Here is a 21,795-nt window from a genome sequence, read left to right on the forward strand (position 1 = left end):
TTGTACTCTAAAAATAACGAAACGACCAGTTTTATCCTATAAATATAGGTAAGTGCCACACTAGCGTTTAGTGGACCACGTATACGTATACACGCTGGGAATGTTTCTGAGTGAAGAGTGAAGACCACTCTGTTATGTTATTACATTGTCGAATGTCTCCTCAACTTGGTTCTTGCCATGAACTTTGCAGTCAAATAGAAACAGACTCCAAACAAGGTGCCAATGCGTTACCAACGAGAGCGGATGTGCCAAACACTGACGTCGTTCGGTGGCCAGGGCCTGCACGGCCATACATATACGTAGTTTTCGACCGCTGCTGTTGCTGGACATAGGCATAGGCAGTTTTCGAGATTTGAGGAACCTGTAGCGAAAATTTTGGACCCTAGCCGTACCGCTAACCCTATCCGGAGGTCCAATTTTTGACCCGTCCATTTTGGCCTGACAGGCCAAACACGTACGGTATCCATTGTAGCATTGGGAAATACTGCAGTGAGGCAGAAATATTATTGGGGCCAGGGCCCTTTTCGTCCGGTTCCTATGCCGATGATTCATTAGATAATATTATACGAGCAGAAGCTGTACCTAGCCTTGTACCAGACCCTCTTGCTCGATCTGTCGTGTCTGGTTCCAGTATAACACGACAACGGAACTGCTCTCTCAAGCACCTTCTCTCACGCGCGAGCAGGCGAACAGCACGTGAGGTCGCACAGTGGAGCACGGAGGAACGCTTGGCTCGCGAGGCTACAGCGAAGAAGCAACGCCGGCTCCTATTGAGATGGGCATGCAGGCTAGTGCGACTGGCGTTTTGATTACGTTTGTAGTGGAGATGTGGCAGAGGTCAGAGTTGCCGCTCATGCGTCTACTGTACACAACACAACGACATGTGTAAGAACTACGGGGCCACGCATCTCCCCCCCCCCCCCCATCAGCAGTCTGGATGTCATTCCTACGTCCCTGATGTCAGCAACGCGACACTGTACCTCGCCCGTCGTTCACAGCATTGGCACGAAACGGCTCATATTAGGCTAATCCTAGTAGTGAGCTACTGGTCTTCGACACACGATCATCTCTAGAGCATAAATGGTGGGAGGAAAAAGCTCAGACCATCTGAGGTGTCGTGTCATACATACAAGACCAGGCACGATAGTGCGAGAGGTCTGGTACGAGGCTATAGCTGTAAGCCAAGAGTCTAATCAAAACCACCACCATTTGCACTGTCTATGCATCAAAGGTGTCGTCGTAAATGCTAATGCAAGCCGACGTTCACCATCAAGCTGAAACAAGCCCCACGCTACTAGAAATTTGTACACTAGAAATACGCTAACATATTTAGTCTGAGAGTGCAAAGTACCTAACACACTGTTTCCTGTTTTGACACCAAAATTCTGGAGATGCCAGATATAGATTCATTGTAAGTTTACCGACAGCAAACCGTACAAGAGCCTCTTCCTTTTAATTAACTAGTTTTACGGCATCCATAGGCGCCTCGCGCGTTGGTAAGTTACACGTCGCAACGGAGTTTTCTGACCGTCTACGTAGCCTACTGAAACGCCTCGCCCTAGGTAGACAGTACACGTATTGTTGAAACCCTGTCGTGGAAATTACCGTAAACATGCAAACTACCTAGTAAAGTACGGGACGTGTGAATAGTTGACTGTAGGTGGCATTCAACTCCTGAAGGTGTTTCTTGTTTGTCAAGTAACCACAATCCCTAGCTACAATACAAAAGGATGGAGCGACGGAAATTCATGAATCTTTTTCGTCACCGTTTGGTCGCTTGCACAAATCGTTTATAGACTCAACTGTAGTCGGACACGAAAACGAATTTTTAAGGTAGGTCTTGTAATGAAACGTGGTCGTAGGGAGAAGAAATTTGAGGCTCGTGTGTACACAAAGATATACCGACCGTTCTATGGATTGCCATAGGACCACGCCCCTTTCTGTTGTGCGACCCGGATTAGAAGCCTCGCTATGCTCGGTAACAATTAGAAATCAGCCGTTTCAGACAAAATAGAGATACGATTCGCTGACCAAGAAGAACAAAAGAACCTAACGACAAAACTTAAAAGTTGTTACAAAAACCTATTAATTCAAAAACACTTGAGCAACAAACAATACTACACTGTGCGTTGCATGCACAGTCAACCGCATACAAAATACAGTGTAAACGCAATTTTATGTATATTCTTTAATTAAATCAGTTCGCATAGCTGTATATATCTATAATCAAGCTATACGTATACTAATTAGACTAACAGAGCTAACATTACGTACAAACCTAAAATCGATCAGAAAGTCATTCATCTGTGTCTAAACCTTTTGTAACAGACCAAGCTGAGAATGTGGGACATCTCCGCAGACATGACGTACTTGGGTTGATGAACCAAATGAGGGTATCGACCAGCTGCAGTCATATCAAACACGTCATAGACAACGACGCCGAGATTTGCGTTCACAAACGCTCTAGCTAAAATCTCATTGTACCACTTGACGCGATAACAGTTAACTCGCAATGAATCAAATTCTCGGAAATTGGCGGTGCGAACGACGATTGGAATCGCTCTGCCCATTCTTCTCTTCTTCAAGCGACGTATGGCGTCGATGATCTGCTGCAAGCGCATTTCAAATCCTTTAGGAGACATCGAAATAAAATGATGGACGCAACTCAAGACCAAAATCTCGTTTCCGTTTCCTGGAATTTGGTCGATGACATCAGCTGAGAAGGTGGCCAAATTAAAGTTGATGGTCATTGACGTCAACAAAGGGGGACCATGCATTCTGAACCGAATCGTGGCATTGTAATACTCTAAGTACATGTTCTCCAATTCTTCCGGGACATACTGAGATTTTGGAATGGCTATGCCCAAGCTTGATAAAAGTAGAAAGTGAAGCTGTCTGATAGTGGAATCGCCAATAAAGTAGAGCTCTCTGTTTGATAAACATCTCCACCATTCCTTCTTGCTGTTGCAATAGAAAGAGCACTGACTATTGATCCATTCCGTACCGAACCAATAGCCCTGTGCTCGGACTACCGCCCGTGGTCGACATGCCCTACTACCAAAAGTGGTCCAGTAGTCGTATACTGCCTCCGAAACTGTCACCGAGTCGACGTCGCCATATACGGGACCCGTTTCAAGACTGGCAATGTACTTTTGACGAGCATTGCTTCCTGCCATGCTATTATGATAAACACACCACTTGAGGGAGCCACAATTCCCAGACAAACCGAGAGAGCGAGGACCAACACAAGTTCCGTGCCAGCGCTGTTTATAACTCGCAGGAAACTTCATGCGGCACGATGACTTCTTGTTACTGACGTCTCCATATCGAATACCATACCATGACATGTAACATACTAATGCCAAACCACTCGCTCTCCCGTCCTCGTACTCATGCTCGTCTTCCAGTATCTGCATGACACTTTGTCGACTATGCGGACCGAGATAGTCAGCCCTGATGCCATAGTCGTCATTGAAAACACACAAGAAAATGTAGTTGGGCTTTACAGCGCTCTTCACAGACGTTACAGTGTTGCTTGCCAACCACAACTCAACCCTAATATCAGCTCGTCCGCTCCAGGCCGGTACAAATGTGATAAGATAGGATCCATTCAAAAGATCAGTCACTTCTCCCAGAGTGCTCAGTGGCTTCGGGTCGGTGTCATTGCCGGCGTTTCCATATAAAACAGCACGATAGTAATCTCCACCCTCTCTCTTGACATTTCCTTGCCAATCACGAGAGGTTAAAATGACGTTAAAAGGTCTGCCTACAACAATCTCACTGGTCAAAACACGCCACGACGACGATGTAGCAGCAGACGTGAGGTCTCTTGTCTCTGCTCGACTATTTTCAAAAGAACCTGGTATGGTTTGCCTTCTGGGCAACAACCAGTCTGGGTAGACGATTTCCCTGTGGTCATTCACGTAAACAGTCCGCCCTTCAAATATCGGTTGGTGAAACAAGGTTGATTCAAAAAATTTAGCCATAACAATGATTACTACCAAACTTGAAACTGTCAACAGAAACATTGAGAGACGAATGTTGGAGAGCATTGTAGGGTCAGCTGGTCCAAATGCGGACAAGCGTGTCTCTGGCCAAAAGCTAGAAGGATGACAATATTATGTGGTGCATGTAGTTAGATAGCAACCATGATGGTATACTATCAGTAAAGCAAGATATTAGTACAGCAAAATAGCTGTATACTGCTTCCAGTAAAATCCTATCAAGCAGCAATGGTCAAGGGTGTGCGTGCGTGCGCACGCGCACACACACACACACACACACACACACACACACACACACACACACACACACACACACACACAACTACATGCACGCTCATAGCTCTCAAGTGAGTAGAACAAAGCTTCATTTATTACTGGTAAGTTATAATTGCAACTAAATGTAACGTCTGCGCGATTCAAACCTATACATAACACTGCACAGCTTCTTTGCATATTTTGCAAGTACAGTACACTGTATACGTAAGATCCACATGCTCAAGATATGAGACTATACATGTATACCATGTATGATCTAGGAAATGTGTATTTTCGTTACGCTATAGAATATTTAATTAATGGAGTAGGTTGTGCTTTTGCACTCCTAAAAACTTACCAAACTAGAATTTTTAAAACTTTTTCTCTGAAAAAGAAATATATGTAGGGATTGTATAAAAAGTAACAGAAACAAGATCTATAGATAATATGAACCAAAGCCAGACATCATTAGTGAATCCTTCCAACCACATTCCCTACATTTTACATTTAGTGGGTTGGAAGGATCTACTAAAGATGTCTGGCTTTGGTTCATATTATCTAAATCTTGTTTCTATTACGTTTTATACAATCCCTATATATCTATTTCTTTTTTCAGAGAAAAAGTTTTTAAAATTCTATATATAATAGGTCATCGTGAAATCGAGCTAAAAGTGGAAGAAAACGAGGAGCTCCATAGTGCAAATACCACTTGCATGCAGACGTCCTGGGTACACGAGGCTACACTTTGGCACACATTCCCCCTAATCTGTATGACATTCCTATCCCACTGACTCACTCCTGTAACCAGAGACTCCGCCTCAAGTTAATTATATAATCTAATGTAATCTAATACAAACTATATTAGTGACTCTCAGATAGATAGATATTGGAATGCATGGAATTTTGGAAACAACATAAAATTATCTACACAGCACATACCTTGATCACAGCAAAGTATTTGAGCAGTACTGTGAAGTCTCTTTGATGATCACACACAGACACGTTGTTCGGATAGCACAATTCTAGAATCTGAAATCCAAAAGCAACAATGACCGATGACAGCTGTTAGGTTACTTCACAGAACGTCTACTTCATTACAACAATCCACGAAAAAACGTGACAAGCGGAAAATAACTGACGTATTATCGGTATCTAGTATTGGTTTGTTCTGGTCGAGTACCTGTTGTATTATGGCCTTGTCCCAGACTCACGTAAACCTGTCAGTGTCCGGTTCGGTATGACACTTTCAGCCTTCCCTACGTCATAGCTTGACTCACCATGTCTACATCTACTTCACTTGGTGTCACACGTTCTAGCCTTGGCACCCCACGTGACTAAATACTACCCACGTGACTAAATACTACCCACGTGACTAAATACCACTACGTCACAAACTCAATTAGCTTATGTCTAACTAATGTGTGACCCAGCAGATTGTATCGAGCCCAAGCCTCCCAACAGCGCATGGTGACTCTCAACGGTGAGTGTATTCCTACGTTATTGTCCTACTCGTGTATACTCGCGAGCCTGCCAAGTCTAGTTACAGCGATCAGACTTCACGTGTATTCACTCGTTGTTTGTGCGGACAAAGATGTCTTTTCCCCCTAGGCTAGAATGGCCCTGGAGACTTCAAGTTTACCCTCCCGAAAGTCATGATCATAACTGAAAACACGAAGAGTGGACTGCAATTCCACGTCAATGTGCCATAATTGCGCGCCCTACTGGCCTTTACAATACAGTCTGCGCACTAGCTAGCAAGGGCCGTGCAGATGGCGGATGTGCGACGAAACAACGAGTGAACTACACGCAAAGTCCGGATCGCTGAAGTCGTCTTGAGAATTTGGAGAGCGTGAACTTCTTGATCACTCACCTGTTTGGAGGCTTGGGCGTGATACAATCTGCTGGGTCACACATTAGACTAGAATTTTACAAACTTTCTCTCTGAAAGAAAAAAAGAAATAGATGTAGGGATTGTATAAAAAGTAATAGAAACAAGATCTGTAGATAATATGAATCAAAGCCAGACATCATCAGTGAATCCTTCCAACCCACTAGAGGTGAAATATAGGGAATGTGGTTGGAAGGATTCACTAATGATCATATGTCTGGCTTTGGTTCATATTATCTATAGATCTTGTTTCTGTTACTTTTTATACAGTCCCTACATCTATTTCTTTTTTTCAGAGAAAAAGTTTTTATAATTCTAGTTTGGTAAGTTATTAGGAGTGCGAAAGTACAGACTTGGACAAAACTATAGGGACACCTGGCGTTTTTGTGTCTAGTCTAACTTTGGCACTGAATGTTTCTCTAGCAAAACCAAATGTTTTTCGAATTTCTTTTTTCATGGATTGCGCCATTGTTAGTATGTAACATAGCTTGAGTTCAAGACTGCAGCTTTACTTACTACCTACTGCGCATCTAGTTTGCTTTGAAGAAGGAAGACGGCCATTCCTACTTTTCTTGTCTTTGTACACGTTCATCGCTCTTGGATGCTCATTCTTGGCATACAATCTAAGAATGCTCTGTAGTAGAGAGTGAAAGCAATTTTGTGGGTCCTCTTATCAACATTATGAAAAAAAGGCGAATCATCTGTTTTTGCGCATTGATTTCGCGCATGTCATCACAATTTGAATTGTTTTGCCATTTTAATCAATAAACAAACTTCAACGTATTCAAAAATCATGCGACACTAATTAATTACAAAGAAATCCTGCTAAGACAAAAACTAAAAAAGTTATAGCAACAAAAGAACATTGACATGCCACTTCCGGTCCACGTTTTACGTAGCAAAATCCCAAACTGCTACCGCCAAAATGACAGCTGCACTAAAACCGCTGCCCTTGAGACCGCCAAACTTAGGCAATAAGTTAGCCTGAACATTCAGCTGCACGCAGTTGCAGAGTATTGTTCCGTGCGATATTTCACGAGTTGCAGCGATGCCTCGAGGCAAACAGTTGAGTCCAACAACGCGAGGGAAAATTGAAGCCCTTCACTCAGTTGGCCATTCTGTGCGTCAGATCGCAGCTTTTGTCCGCCGCTCCAGGAATTCGGTTCATCAGTGCCTGCAACGGCTTTCCCATGGCAGCAGCGACTATGAAAAACGACCTGGACGTGGGAAGGCAACGACAATCCGGGAAGATCATCGACTGAAGAGAATAGCACTGCAGAACCGCAGAGCAACATCACGACTGCTCTCGTATCAGCTGGCTGATGAAACCGGCAAGCAGGTATCAAGTAGAACAGTCCGTCGTCGTCTCAGTGAGACAGGAGTGAACGCTCGGAGGCCTAGAAAAAACCCACTGCTAACAGAAAACCATCGGCGTTTGCGACTGGGATGGACAACCGCTCACACACAATGAACTTTGGATGACTGGAAATCTGTTCTTTTTACAGATGAGTCAAAAGTCAGCATAGGAAACGATGGTGCTCTGTACGTTTGGCGTCGCAAAGGTGAGGAATTTCTCCCTGAATGTTGTGATCGTACGGTCCAGCACGCGGCTAGTGTGATGGTGTGGGGATCGATGTGTTGGCATGGTGTGGGGTCTCTGGCGAAACTGGAAGGTCGTTTGGACAGCACGGCGTACCAACAGGTTCTGGAGAATCATTGCATCGGAATAATATGGTTTCTGAAACCCACTACTCGTATCCAATTCACTGGAAAGTCGATTAGTACCGTTTCCACGACGTGCACCAAACAACGATTCCAAACTGGGGTTCCCTGAGCTGCTAGCAGATCGAAGAGCGCGCACACATGTTCCACAGTTCATCTAGTTAGAATACAAGACGGTGACGTGTCCATTGTATCTAGAATAGCGCACGTTATTTTGTAGTACCTAGAAAAGTAAATTTTACACATTTGGTAACGCGCGCTACACTATTTGTGTCTATTGATATCAGTGCGGCCGAGAACGGCGGACTGATATCAATCCGCCGCTACCGGCTTCCGTAAGATACAGCATGCTTCCGGAAAGAGACTCCTCCCATACATTGTACCAACAAAGAATACCGCCAGTAAATGACACCCACCAGGATTTCTTCACTGTCTAAGAGTCATCTGCACCTACTAATCTCTCTACCGCTTGTTCTACCGTCGGACATTCTGTAATGGTTTTCCACTTTCTGGATGACGTGGTGACGGTGGTCGACACAATTCTTCCATTTCTCCGCCGTCACATTTTCAACGCCTTTTCTGGCCAGTTCGAATGGCAGAAAACTGTTGCACAGGACAGACCCTGACGTACTAAAGTAGATAGATAATCATCATAGTAGGCAGTGAGGGCTGGGTAGCAACCATTGCTCTAATTACGATTGCTAGTATTACAATCCAGGATGATAGCAATATTGTTGTTTCCGCCCTATATGTCTTATCTGGTAGCCACATTTCCCACGGGCTCTCCATTCTTTGAACGGACTTGGTTAGGCTCGCGTAGCCAGATCCTACCGCCGCGTCATGCGGACGGTATGACGCAGCGGTAAGGTCGGACAGAGACGTACAAAAATCGTCCACGGATCTGGAGGGACAGGATTCGGTCTTGTCCTTGGGGAGAGCGCATCCCAGTAAAACAAATAAATCCTGCAATGAGTAACGTCACGCTAGCAACGACGACGTCTACGTACCAGTCTAAACGTCTGAGTAAACGTGCTGCCTTTACAAATAACTACCACACATCTGTGATTCAATCTTACCGACAAGGGTGGCGACTTGAGACAGCGGTCACGACAAAACAGTACCCGTAATATCCGGGATCTTACGTCATCGCGCGCTAGTAAATTAGCACCACGAGATAATTCATTTAGCTAACCCGAGGCGGAGCCTCTGGTTACAGTAGTTTCTTGTCGACCAACGACTAGACGGATGTGAGTGGTACTATCTAGTTAGCGCACGCATAGATTCACTGTTCTAGCTAGCAATAAACTAAACGTTGTTTTCAGACAAACATAAGTGCTACATTGTTTCGCGAACTCAACCCAAAGTTACAAGACAAGGGTAGTTGCATCGATATGTGGAATTGTGTTGAGAGTGTCATAGTCCCTAGCTTCCTAGTTAGAGTGCTGATTTGTAATACGAGCCGGATTTAGCTATAGCTAGTAGGTGTGTCTATAGATCTACTGTCGTAGGGCGCTAGGGCATGAAGTCTTTTTGCTTACTCATGACACAGTAAGTCCATAGCCTCGACACTAAGCCTTCCTTTCCTTTCGGTGGTTCGACCGCGCGAGGATAGCAACGGGACTGTATCACGTGATGCAGTCCCGTTGCTATCCTCGTGCAGTCGGACCACCCAAAGCAAAGGGGGCCTAGTGTCGAGGCTCGTAAGTCCTTAGACCGCTGGCGGTGCTGTTGCATTTGTCGTTTCTAGATATTTACATAGATCGTTTGCCCGTGTTACTGCACACACATACACTCGGTACAAAAATAGCATAGCAAATATAAATGTCACTCTCAATGAGATTCAGTCGAACAAGCGAAAGAGAGAGAAAGTCTATAGTTTAAATATAAGTCTGTATACTGTACCTATCATTACACCGCCGTACCAGCTCGTTGTGCCCGTATCGAGAGAACCTTCGACAGACGGCGACGAGGCCACGTGGAAAACACACGACGACCGTTCTTTTTCGCTTCCATGTACGAGCATTGGAACGCCTTCGGTCCACACTTGATCATGTCGGCTACGTTCGCGAAAGCGAGACCGAGTTGCTTCAACCAAACTTCGTACTCTATCTGGCTCTGCAGACCGACAAACAATCATGGAAACAAACCAAAACGATAGACGTGTGCTACTGTATACATTCGGCCGAAGGACGTGCTCGCCCATCTCTCCTTTCATCACCAATCGGACGCATTTGATACGCTTAACGCACATCTCCTCGACCGCCTGAACGCTTTCCATCGTTATGAGATTAGACACAGGCAACTGCACAACCACAAGTCACTGTGTAATAAGCTACTGACCGTATACGGTACCACTACACTTCACTAAATGTGTGCTCGACGTACGTGCTGGTCTTCGCTCCACTCCAGTCGGTTAGGATAGAGTCGATAGTATCGCCTATTCCACACCATCACGCTAAACTGCGTGCCCCGTTTGCGCATGTAACCTTGAAGTATGCAATCGTTCGTTTGTCGCATCGCGGCTTTGACGTCATAAATCAAACCTAAAAGGTAGACAAATTAGAAAAACTTAGCGAACTATAGACCACAGCCGATATGTATGGTGAATGTGTATGGATATATATATATATATATATATATATATATATATATATATATACTCTGGTCGGGACTGCTTCTCTTCATTTTGGTAAGCTTCTTTGCTTCAGCGCGATCTGCTTCTTGATTAACGAGAGCGAAGAGAGTTGTGTCTGTCGTGAAATCGAAATAAGGTGAGTTGCACAGTCGAGCATCAATGATAGACCAATCGACATCATACCGATCATTTCTCTTTGCCAGTGAGCTGACATCACCACGTTAAACGATCTATAGTTATCTTGATCTTGGTCGGAGAGCTAGAGCACTAACCGTGAAGCGATGTAGTGAACTGAGTGGCGTGTGTTGGCCTACCCTGATTCCTTTCACTTCATCGTTCACGAACACTCCGATGTGCACGACGTCTATGGCGTTCACCTCTCCTCTTGGTGGAATGAACGGAGGCGGATACTACACGGGAACAGTAAATCATGACCCATGAACTAGTCTAGACAAACCTATATGTCTTGTTCAATCAAATCAAAGATACCTTGTCTTCCGCTACAGGTATGTATATAATTGTATACACACATATTATTACAACTGTACAGAATATACAAAATATATGGAATAGCTTTGTGACTGCTTTTCAGTTGTTTGAGAAAAATTGGCGTGGTTTCTTAGTAAATAGCAAAACTAGAAAACTTTCCAAAAATAGTACAAGTAAACCGGAAATGTGTCAATAGTTTTGACGCGGACTGTAGAACAACTGCAGTCTCTTTGTGAACACGCGCGCATTAGGGTACCTTGAATTTTAGTTTACAACATCCGGGATCTTTGCAGCAGCCACCGCCTAAAGCCTCCACACTATACGCTTTCTTTTGCTTTCAGTGGTCCTTCCACGTGAGGATACCAACGGGGAGGAGAATTTATCACGTGACCTTGTTCATCAAAAAGCAAGAAAGTTGGTCAGTCAGACCAAAATGCGGTATACTCCAAAAATGTTTTTAAAACACCAAACGATTTTAGAGGTTCAAACTTGAAACACACAGAAAAGAAAGGCAGGAGAATTCACCAATGCCGTTCATGTTTTGCATTATTGCTTCTGAGCCAAGATATCATAAGGGACCATGGGAATGAGCAAATGCATTGACACCGCCAGCCATTCCTAGACAGTTACTATTCGTCACTATCAATAACTTATATAAGTTGAGTCAATGACTATGTAAGCCAACCATGCCAGTGACCACAAAGTCATACATACATATCAACACTTGCATTACTAAGCTAGGGGTATCGCTAGCAATAGAGAAAAACCCTTGTGTACGCCACTGAGAAGAGAACACCACTAAGCAGCAAACAGAGAGACTGCCAAGTTCTACGAGCCTGTAGTGACAAGACAAGCCTACAGATAGAATCAAAATCAGGCTCAAAGAGGAATACATGCAACCAGTGCACCTGACAATTGTAAGACTTATATGACCATGTCAAATATCGAAAACACTACACCACTCATATCGAAAGCACAAGGCCTGATCAGACCCCTTACTGTGAAAGCAATTGATATTACAGGATACTTTACACAAAACAGTTGTACTAAAATGATACCCATAAAGCCACTTCAATTTCAAATATATGAACCGATACCTCCAAGAAATAAATCCTCAATACTGTAAATCAAGAATTTCGGTAGCAATTTAATTTCAGTATATTCAGTATAGCTTCGAAATTACCAAATTTAATCGCTACCTAAATTTTGTCTCCTAGATTATATTAGTTTCTAGTACCAGCAGGTAAAGGCAACTGGTTCTTTGTGTGAACAGGGCTTTGTGTGAACAGTACAGGATCATAGTGTAAGGAATGTTTCGACCAAGTTTGGCAGAGAAATGTTTGGCAGCAGCCTGCAAACCATGCACATCTGCATACCTTGCCATCTTTGCTCTCTCTTCTCCACTGTAGCAGCCACACTCACCGCGACGTTTCCAACTGCCTCTTTTGTCATCAATTTCACTCCAGGTCTTGTTGATCTCTGCGTTTGCGCTTGCACATAGACCAGCGTTGTTGCTTGTCTCCTCGTTGGGATCTGGTAGTCCAAACGTTGTGGGCCGAGAATGTTCCCCCTTCAGGCGGGGATTGGCTGTCGACAACCATTTCAAAAGCCCAGACATTGAGTACAGTATGCATGTGAGCACTCTATTGGCCTCGTACAGACACGCAGATGGGTACAGTACTAGTACTAGTTGTTCATACCGAAATATAATACACATCGAAATGAAATCTCAGTGCATACCAAAATTTAATCACTACCGAAGTTTTCTTGATTTACAGTACATGTTTATATACATACATAAATCTTAAGTTCTTATATGGTCAGCTCACCTTCAGTGCAAACACATCGTCCCAGTTGGTTCCAGTAAAAAATGGGTGTTGCTTGACGGATCCCGCTCTGAGAAGACACATTCTTGATTTTGAGTAACAAGCATACTACTTCATAGCAATTACCCTTGAAGTCCCAGACGGTAATCAGGATCTTTCTGCAGTAGGGACAGCACCAACATGACAACTTCATCTGACCAACCATCTGGAATCTCGACATCCTTCAAGACAGACTGTAAGCAAACTCATGCATTGACAGTACAGTACAGTAGTAGTTAAAATGTTAACTTACAATGCAATGCAGCACAACACATTACATCACAACACAACACAATACATCACAACACAATACAACACAAGTCAATTCAACACAACACAACACAACACAACACAACACAATACATCACAACACAACACAAGTCAACACAACACAACACATCACAACACACACAACACAACACAACACAACACAACACACACAACACAACACATCACAACACAACACAATACACCACAACACACACAACACAACACAACACAATACATAAAACACAACACAACACAGCACAGCACAACACAACACAACACAGCACAACACAACAAACTATTACAACACAACACAACTACATAACACAACACACTACTCAAACTATAATTTTATTTCTATTATATTTTTACATTTTTATATTTTGTTTTTATTTTTTATTTTGTTTTTATTTTGTTTTATTCTATTTAATTTTTATGTTTTTATATTTTCTAATTTTTTCTAATTTTCATTTTATTTTATATTTTTCTATTTTTCTATTTATTCTTATTTCATTTCCATTTTTATTCTATATTTTTTTAATTTCATTTTATTTCTTATTTTGTTTTCATTTTTTATTTTCTATTTTAACTTTTTTTGTATTTTTCATATTCTATCTATTTATTTAGTTAGTTTTATTTTATTCTTATTTTCGTTTTCAGTCATTAGTTTTATTCTTTATTTTTCCATCAGAATCCAAAACTGCCATATAGTCTACACACCATTGTCTCAACTTGCTGGTCAATTTTTGCACGATCTCGACTTCCAAACGGAGAATGCCTGCCACACCAACCACATCACATTCAGAGCAATAAACCAAACGACACACACCAACACAATCTACCCCGTCAACATCTTGAACAACATGCAGCCAAACGAAAACCAGTCAGCACGACAGTCATACTCCACATCCTTTTGAATCACTTCGGGAGCCATATAGCCGAGTGTACCACTAACCAACAAACCATCCTCACCTCAATTACAGCAACACGTAACGACAATTACATCAACAGCATTAGACCTACAAGACCAACACACAGACAATCAACAATCAACGTCGCCATACACTCTTTCAGACGGTTTCGATGACGAAATATCACAAGCCAGCCCGAGATCCGATATCTTCAGGTGACCGTCTTCAGAGAGCAAACAATTGGCAGGCTGAAATCACATCACAGTCAAACAAGAGACGCGTTGTCGTACAACGACACGATAGTCACTTTGAGGTCTCGATAAACAATCTGTAAGTTGTGTAGATGTTCAAGGCCGAGAATAATCTCTCGGGCATAGAACTTGACCTACACCACAAAAACAAACAAATTGATGTTAATATATCAAGTTAGCAAATATCGACTTCATGCAGTTAGTAGGTTATGATTGGTGTCAGTGTCTGAGCAGGAAGCATACAATGCGATTGCACTTCCATTCTCACAGACATTAGTAAATTGTTTAATTCATATTCTACTGATTATGACTGACCCAATCCTCTGAGAAGCGTCTGTAATACATGAGATGATAACTCAAGTCGCCACCTAACAACAATAACAACAACAGCAACAGTCAATTGCCGATTCACAACAACGAGATGCGACACTTTTGTGCCGTACCATTCATCAGATCTAATACTAAGCACAACTTCTCTGTAGTTTGAAAAGCGTAAGTCATACAGACGACAAACGGGTTGTTGACCTATGTACACCGGGCAGTCATACAATGAAATGTGTGTGTGTGTGTGTGTGTGTGTGTGTGTGTGTGTGTGTGTGTGTGTGTGTGTGTGTGTGTGTGTGTGATTATAACACATCGACAAACCCGTGCTAAAATATTCCGTTCGTTCAAAGCTCCGGCCTCTCCTTTTCTGTATTTTAACCATTTCTTATTTAAACACTTTATTGCATACCTACACAAACAACATGTTGTAGCATAAACGACGACAAGACAGAGACAACTCACATTTTTCCCGAGTCCATTTTGTGACAACCGTACACTTCGCCAAATCCGCCACGTCCAATGATGCGATGAATAACAAAGTCGTCCAATGACGGCTGCAATCGAGACTTGTGCAATCACACAGCAAGCATAACGGATACAAAGCTTGCAAACAAACCGATTGGTTGAGCTCGATGTTCTTCCACTGACAAAACCGAACGTACTGTGAACTGTAAAGGACATCAGTTATCAACTATGCTGTTGCTCTACAACATTGAGGGTTGAAAGAAAAGCGTGTCCACATGGCCACAATACCAAATGTCAAAGACTTTTCTAGCCTAGTTTAGTAAACTCACAAATGTCAGGACGTTGCTACTACTAACTTCAATCATCTACCAAATCTTAAAGAATCTGCACTACATACTGCTTACTAATTAAAACATTTGAGACGCTGAAAAGTTTTTCGTTGGTTGTATTTCTGTATTCGCCAGCGTGCACATCACACACAGACACTTTCTCCGTGTTCTTTCTGATCGTGTGGACTCAATAAAATAGCTTCTTGGGCACAAAAATAGCCGATTCAATACACAATTTGTCTTGCCAAAGTTTGCTAATAAATTTATTAATTTTGCTAAAGGGGAACTCTCACCAAACCAACCATCTCTCAGATGAAAGCTGTCACTTCATGACACAACACTTTGCAACCCTTTACTGCAGAAGTTTACCGTAATGAAGAAATAAAGCATTGAATTTACCAGCATGGGCGTGTTTAGTACCCATATGTGGCATGAGCGTAGCTCTGATTGTTGGTTAGCAAGGAACCGATACCTGTGCACATTTCAAGGTAAGGATTGTGAGACATTTGGTGTCAAGTTGTGATTTATTGACTAAAGCAAACTGGGACCCTAAAGTTATCACGCAAGTATCAACTGTGTCAATACAACAGTGGAGCCTCGGAAGGAGACCCTTCTTAGATTAGTTCATAGATCATGTCTCACTGCATTTTGGGTGCATTAGGAGCACTTGGTATGGTTAAACCTAAAGTAGTTACTTCCAGAGAGTAAGACTTTGTGCTACATACGGGGAATCGTCTGAACAACTCGTTGCCCATTCTCTGCTTCGGTGGCTGTCTAGACCGTAGGTTTCTTGCAGGAAGACACCAGGCCTTGTATCTTTTTTTCAACAAGTTTTAGTATTTGGTGAGAGTTCTCCTTTAATCTCAGTTCACTGGCTACTCTTCTTGCACTACCAAAATGTCTAAAACTTGATGTGGTTATCGAATATACAAGCAGCGAACCAAATCTACTCTCAATTACAAGATGATGTCAATGCACAAAAAAGCATTGCTCACATCAAGGTGTCAACAACTGCAGCAATGAAATTAATACAATCTTATTATACAGTAGGATGTCATCCGAACACCAGTTGGTCTACCGGACGACCCGTGCCTTGGACTCACTCTAGCTTTGCGCTCACAAACGGTAATGCACATGAGCATCAGAGTACACATGTAGTTCTCATCCATGATAGGCAATGTCAACGACAAAATAGAAATTTGGCTGCAGCTACTCTCGTTTGGTGAATACTATCGAATTGACCAAATCGACTGTGTGACATCGTGAAAACCAAGGACAAACTGAAGACTTTCCGCTCTCTGCTGCAAGACAACTATTACACCCAAAAAATGCTGCATAGTTCGAGTCCCAGACCTTTTGTGTAAATGTGACAAGCAGGTGTCAATTATCCAGCTTATTGAGAGTTATGAACGAGTCAAGGAACGGAAGTGTTCGGATAAGTGGCATCCTACTGTAATACACCACTTCATGGTCTTGAGTCTACCCATCTCATGCAGACAGTATGTGACTCTCATGACGAGTGGTCATACAGTCAAACAAAGAAACTACCAGCCAAATCAAATGTACTAGATGTCCTGTAAATCTGCCCGGCTTATCATAGTTAAACGATGAAAAAGATTCATCTATCAGCTTCACTTTCTCGTCATTCAATTGCGCTCAACTAGATTTCATAATTTTTTAGTAACTGATGTTACCTCACAAGAAACTCATCAAACTTGTTGTTTCCAGCATAGAGATGTTTTTCTAATTCACACTTGTATAACTACAACACACAACCAACACAAACTTAAGCCACATTACCTTTGTCACAGTCACCATGTAAATTAATGTAAAGAGGCAGTCTAGTGATATCATGCAATCAGTGTTCTCCCCTCATGCATTATGCATCCTTCACCTTCTAAAGGTAACTACTTCCCACCACCTTGGTACAGTACAGTACAGTACAGTACAGCTTGCTTTCACAAGCACCTGGTGGCATCTACTTTGACACTCAATGACAATTTTCTGAGATAAACATTTGATAAACTGTTAGGGGCCTTGCCCTTTAGACAGACATATAACATAAACTCAAACCACCTCCACCGTGATATTTTTGAAAAACCCTGACATGCTAAAGAAACACATGACCTCATCTCAAGTCAACGTCACTCTCTCTGAACTGCAGCAATGGCTGAAGCATCAACTAGAGACATGCCTAGATAACTTCATTTCTCATCAACAGTAACCACTTATCATGCCATCTAAACTAACTGAAAAGCCTCACGCCACCAGGAACATTAGAAGACTGAGACCCGGAAGTAGCAAGGTCAGACCAGTCAGTTCCCAGTGAAGCAAATCATCCCTTACTGACCGCACTATCTCCACACATGAGTACCACGACTGTTCCTAACGTCTCCGACAAACAAATCTGACTGCATCGCATGCTGTCCTGTATATAGATTTTCTGTTCGTGTCAGGCTGTCGGTGTGTTTGTTTATCCGTTGTTTCACGTGTACAAAGTGAATAGAAAAAGATAAACACACTGACTTAGATGTCATCTTACACTAAACAGAGTTGGAGGAATGTCATTCTTCAACAGTGGCTCTTTAACACTCTTCTCAGCCTCTGAAGAATATAGCTATCAATATTAAAACAATAGTCATTACAAAACCCTCCACACACAAAAAGTGTACCACCTGGTTTCTTATTAACAAATCTGGCATAATATAAGAATCAAATAATGTCTTAGCTAAAACGGAACGTTCGTCCTTGTCGGCCATCTTTTCGAACTGCAAAATCTGAGACAAATAATACAAATACCGCAAATAAGAAAACTACACATCATGTAAATAAGCTGTACGAGAATGCAGTTAATTACATAAACAATAAACTTTTCTAAGAGAACAGGAAGTAAAAGGTCTCACCATGCAAAAATCTTCTAACAGGGAATTGACCTTTGAGTCATGCTAATTACTGACTGCATTGTTGGTTGATACACATTTAGATCACCCACTATCCCATCACTGACAAGTCTTTTAACTAAAAATTACCAGCCAGAAATAATGACGTCAATGCTTGATGACGTCAATGTTTGATGACGTCAATGTTTGATGACGTCAATGTTTGATGACGTCAATGTTTGATGATGTCATATATTTAATAATGTCCATTGATGACGTCATAATTTAATAATGTCATAACTCTTAATGCCAAAAACTATATGGCCAGTCATCGTCTAAAGTAAAACACCTGAAGACAGAAATACTACAAATGCCCGCAATTATCATTTGCAAGATCAAAGTACAGGTATCCATATAACATCAGCAAACATGCAATATAGTAACACTACACACGCAAACCAGAGTCACCGGCCTAAAGCTCGTCAACAGCATCAGTATATATAATTGCAACAAAGAAATGAGTGTAGCAGTAAGCACTTTCACTCAACACTGACACCAGCTATGCGGACACCATTTTGTTTATTCTGCGCATCCATACTGTGGGCGTATTCTTGGGCATGAGCATTACTATACGAGCAAATATACGTAGTGCTACAGCACTACGAATCTTTCATTGCATGCAGGTAATGCAACATACCTGCTAATCAGTCACTTCTTGATACTACACAGTACCTACGATTACCAAATTCTTAATTATACAAAAGATCAGACGTTATAGCTAAAATGCAGCGTCATGTGCTTGTGGTTTAGTTATCTAGGAAACCTTCGTCTACAAAGAAAACCCAAAAAAAGATTCGTATCAAAACATTTAGTTTACAATGGGTGGAGGAGTAATGGTCCTATTTGTGTTATCAGATGCTTTGAGTTGATAAGTAGATGCTAAAAATTCCACTGCTTTTAGTGTACTCACACCTAGCTCTGATTTCAGCCTCAGTAGAGACTTTGCCTACTATATGTGTAGTAGTACATCTACAAAGATTGACATTTATGTTTACAGACCGTCATTTTGGGTGTCTTGCTGGCCAAATCGCTCTAAAACAGTGATGGTATGCCAGTCATTCTAGAGTGCACAATAAATAATTATTTTCCCTCTCATTCCTAAGAATTTAATATTCTGAAATGGCTAACATACACAAACCCCTTAACTCCAGATCACACACATAAACGTGAGCAAAAGTTTGAGAAATTCGTTTTTGTACAAGTGCAGGTGCATCTAGGCACCATGAAGGAAAACAAATTTATAAGGCAACAACACATCCTGTACCAGGAAAAATCTCAATTGGCTAATTCACACAACTACACCTGCATATGTCGCTTAGATATCATACAGGTTCATACCACACCTCGTCATAAAATAGAACTGGCGAGAAGTCGATCTGTCTACAGAAATCCACGTACAAAGAATAACCTAGAAAACGCAAAACGAGATATTAGAATTAACTCAGACAAACAAAATCGAATCACGAGAGACAAACGTCGACGTTAGTAAAAAAAGTCGCCAACTAGATAATCAACAGAAATGTTGTCATTTCCTACCCCGACATAGTGACCAATAACGCCTACAACTGGAGAGCCAAGAGAAGTACATGCACTGACACACTAAAAGGCTTCGCCGCTCAACGACAAGCCGAACGAACGCGACGCCAAACGAACAGCTCGACGAAACCTCACGCGAACAGCAAGAAAAAAACCAACGTCGACATATCCGTCAAAACATGAGTCCAACACGTTCGCCTCCGTCAAGATGATGACAACTTACCGATCTTCTGACTGAATATGAGGTCAAACGTCACCCTCCCTCGTTCCTTCAAGTACAAATGCATAACATTGTGAACGCTGAGAAACAGAGACACACACGTTGAGTGATAATCTCGCAGCGACTTAGTACAAGCCGGCTAGGACTTACCTCGCGTCCGGAAGGACAACGTTCCTCGAACAACGCGAGATTGTCTGATTTCTAGACTTCTCTATCGCCATTATGTAGGAGATGTCTGTAAACACGGCTTCCAAATCGGCCATGGCTACGTAGAGTAGCGACGAGACAACTTCACAACTCTGTTCCAGTGTACATCCGGGTTTTCTAACTCCTCGGGGATGCGCCGCAGCTGCGCGTGCAATAGGCCGGCCTAGGCCAGCGCACATTCCACCGCCAATGCGTACTTTGCCCGCACACGTAACTGTGCTGCCCACGTAATTTGCCAACTTCTTGCATCTGCAAACCGTGCACGTACATTGTAGAAGCTTGCGGCAAAGCGAGCCCAATCTAACTCGTCGGCAGATGCGTGTTTGCAACTAGTTAACTAAATTACCGTACACGCGTGTACAGCATCACTTGACGAATGACGCTCTACAAATCGTTAGGAAAGATAAGGCTTAGTAATAGCTACGAAATCGTCGGCAGCCAAGGCGCCATTTTAGGACGGTGACAATTATCCGAGAAGCTTCTAGTTACCCGATGTACGGGTCTCTCGTTGATGGCCTATGACGTAATACTATATATAGCACGATTGTTGGAAATAGCTAGATGTTTGTGTGTAGTCACGCACTAGGCATGCCATCGAAAATATAATATATTGTATTATAAAAATGTGTGTGTGTGCGTGCGTGCGTGTGTGTGTGTGTGTGTGTGTGTGTGTGTGTGTGTGTGTGTGTGTGTTTGTGTGTGTGTCCGAAAAATGATGATAGAAGGTAGTGTGTTGTCTTTAATATTATTACTAGGTAATAATTAAGTTAATCTTACAGTAGTTTTCTGATTGCGTTTTTAGTTAATTAATAACTTCGCGTGGCAACTTCGTTTCCGGTCATGTGAAGCCTACGTATAATCGCGCGCGTTATTCCACCACCTAAGGCGAAAGCCTGCAACAGTTTGCTCAGCATACTAAATCTAGCCAAACAACTTCTAGCCACGCATGGAGCAAACTTCGGTATAGAATTGGTGTAAACATTAATTACGTAAACAGTTAGAACTCTGACAGTAAACCTAGCTCTAGAAAGGTGCTAGAAGTAGAGATAGTAGATAGTAGAACGACTAAATCACAAGCTGTTGTTCCAATCTCCTAATTTGAGAACCTCATTCACGTCAAGGATTCTAGATCATATACCATTTTACAAACTTGTACGGTACTGTCAGTATCTAGACGTATCCTCAGTGGCGTAGGAAGATGTTCATGATCACGAACGGGGGAGGGCGGATGTACGTGGATATCATCATGAGTACGTAAAAACTACCTCGCTTGCCAGACAGTAAACAGATTTGCAATAGTCATTCGCACAAAAAATATCAAATCCTACACTGATCATGAGCGAGGGAGCTTCATCCCCTATCCCCTGCTTCCTAGGTGTTAAACACAGCATCCTACCGTTGCAACTTTAGTACTAACAATTATTTTGTGGAGTCGAAAAATTTTCCCCACACCATCTAGATCAAGCATGCGCAAAATATGTCTTCACA

The 21,795-nt window shown here is 42.3% G+C and overlaps 2 protein-coding genes across 4 annotated transcripts; both read right to left on the bottom strand.

Annotated features, from left to right (window-relative positions):
• Positions 1–2,008: 2,008 nt before the first annotated feature.
• Positions 2,009–8,984, bottom strand: LOC134196315 (NXPE family member 3-like). Of its 2 annotated transcripts, none has more exons than XM_062665425.1 (3): positions 8,946–8,984; positions 5,199–5,288; positions 2,009–4,101 (listed from the first exon to the last, which is right to left on the bottom strand). In XM_062665425.1, exon 3 carries the CDS (start codon positions 4,050–4,052, stop codon positions 2,301–2,303), a length of 1,752 nt encoding a protein of 583 aa, XP_062521409.1. In that variant the 5' UTR covers positions 4,053–4,101; positions 5,199–5,288; positions 8,946–8,984; the 3' UTR covers positions 2,009–2,300. The 2 variants fall into 2 exon arrangements, with proteins under 2 accessions (XP_062521409.1, XP_062521402.1); XM_062665418.1 differs by lacking the exon at positions 8,946–8,984 and adding an exon at positions 5,440–5,695.
• Positions 8,985–9,582: 598 nt separating this feature from the next.
• Positions 9,583–20,414, bottom strand: LOC134196298 (beta-adrenergic receptor kinase 1-like). 2 transcript variants are annotated; one of them, XM_062665399.1, is made up of 23 exons: positions 20,251–20,414; positions 20,104–20,180; positions 19,688–19,752; positions 18,081–18,182; positions 17,948–18,022; positions 17,100–17,167; positions 15,228–15,279; positions 15,074–15,165; positions 14,933–15,020; positions 14,731–14,812; positions 14,603–14,655; positions 14,344–14,421; positions 14,190–14,284; positions 13,968–14,075; positions 13,846–13,903; positions 12,946–13,040; positions 12,823–12,889; positions 10,819–10,914; positions 10,688–10,763; positions 10,530–10,619; positions 10,255–10,412; positions 10,046–10,171; positions 9,583–9,984 (listed from the first exon to the last, which is right to left on the bottom strand). In XM_062665399.1, exons 1-23 carry the CDS (start codon positions 20,361–20,363, stop codon positions 9,778–9,780), a joined length of 2,121 nt encoding a protein of 706 aa, XP_062521383.1. In that variant the 5' UTR covers positions 20,364–20,414; the 3' UTR covers positions 9,583–9,777. The 2 variants fall into 2 exon arrangements, with proteins under 2 accessions (XP_062521383.1, XP_062521391.1); XM_062665407.1 differs by lacking the exon at positions 20,251–20,414 and having other exon boundaries at positions 19,688–19,748; positions 20,101–20,136.
• Between the last annotated feature and the right edge of the window lie 1,381 nt (positions 20,415–21,795).

The sequence above is a fragment of the Corticium candelabrum genome, chromosome 1 (genome assembly GCF_963422355.1).
Source record: "Corticium candelabrum chromosome 1, ooCorCand1.1, whole genome shotgun sequence".
In the NCBI taxonomy this organism is placed as follows: Eukaryota; Metazoa; Porifera; class Homoscleromorpha; order Homosclerophorida; family Plakinidae; genus Corticium; species Corticium candelabrum.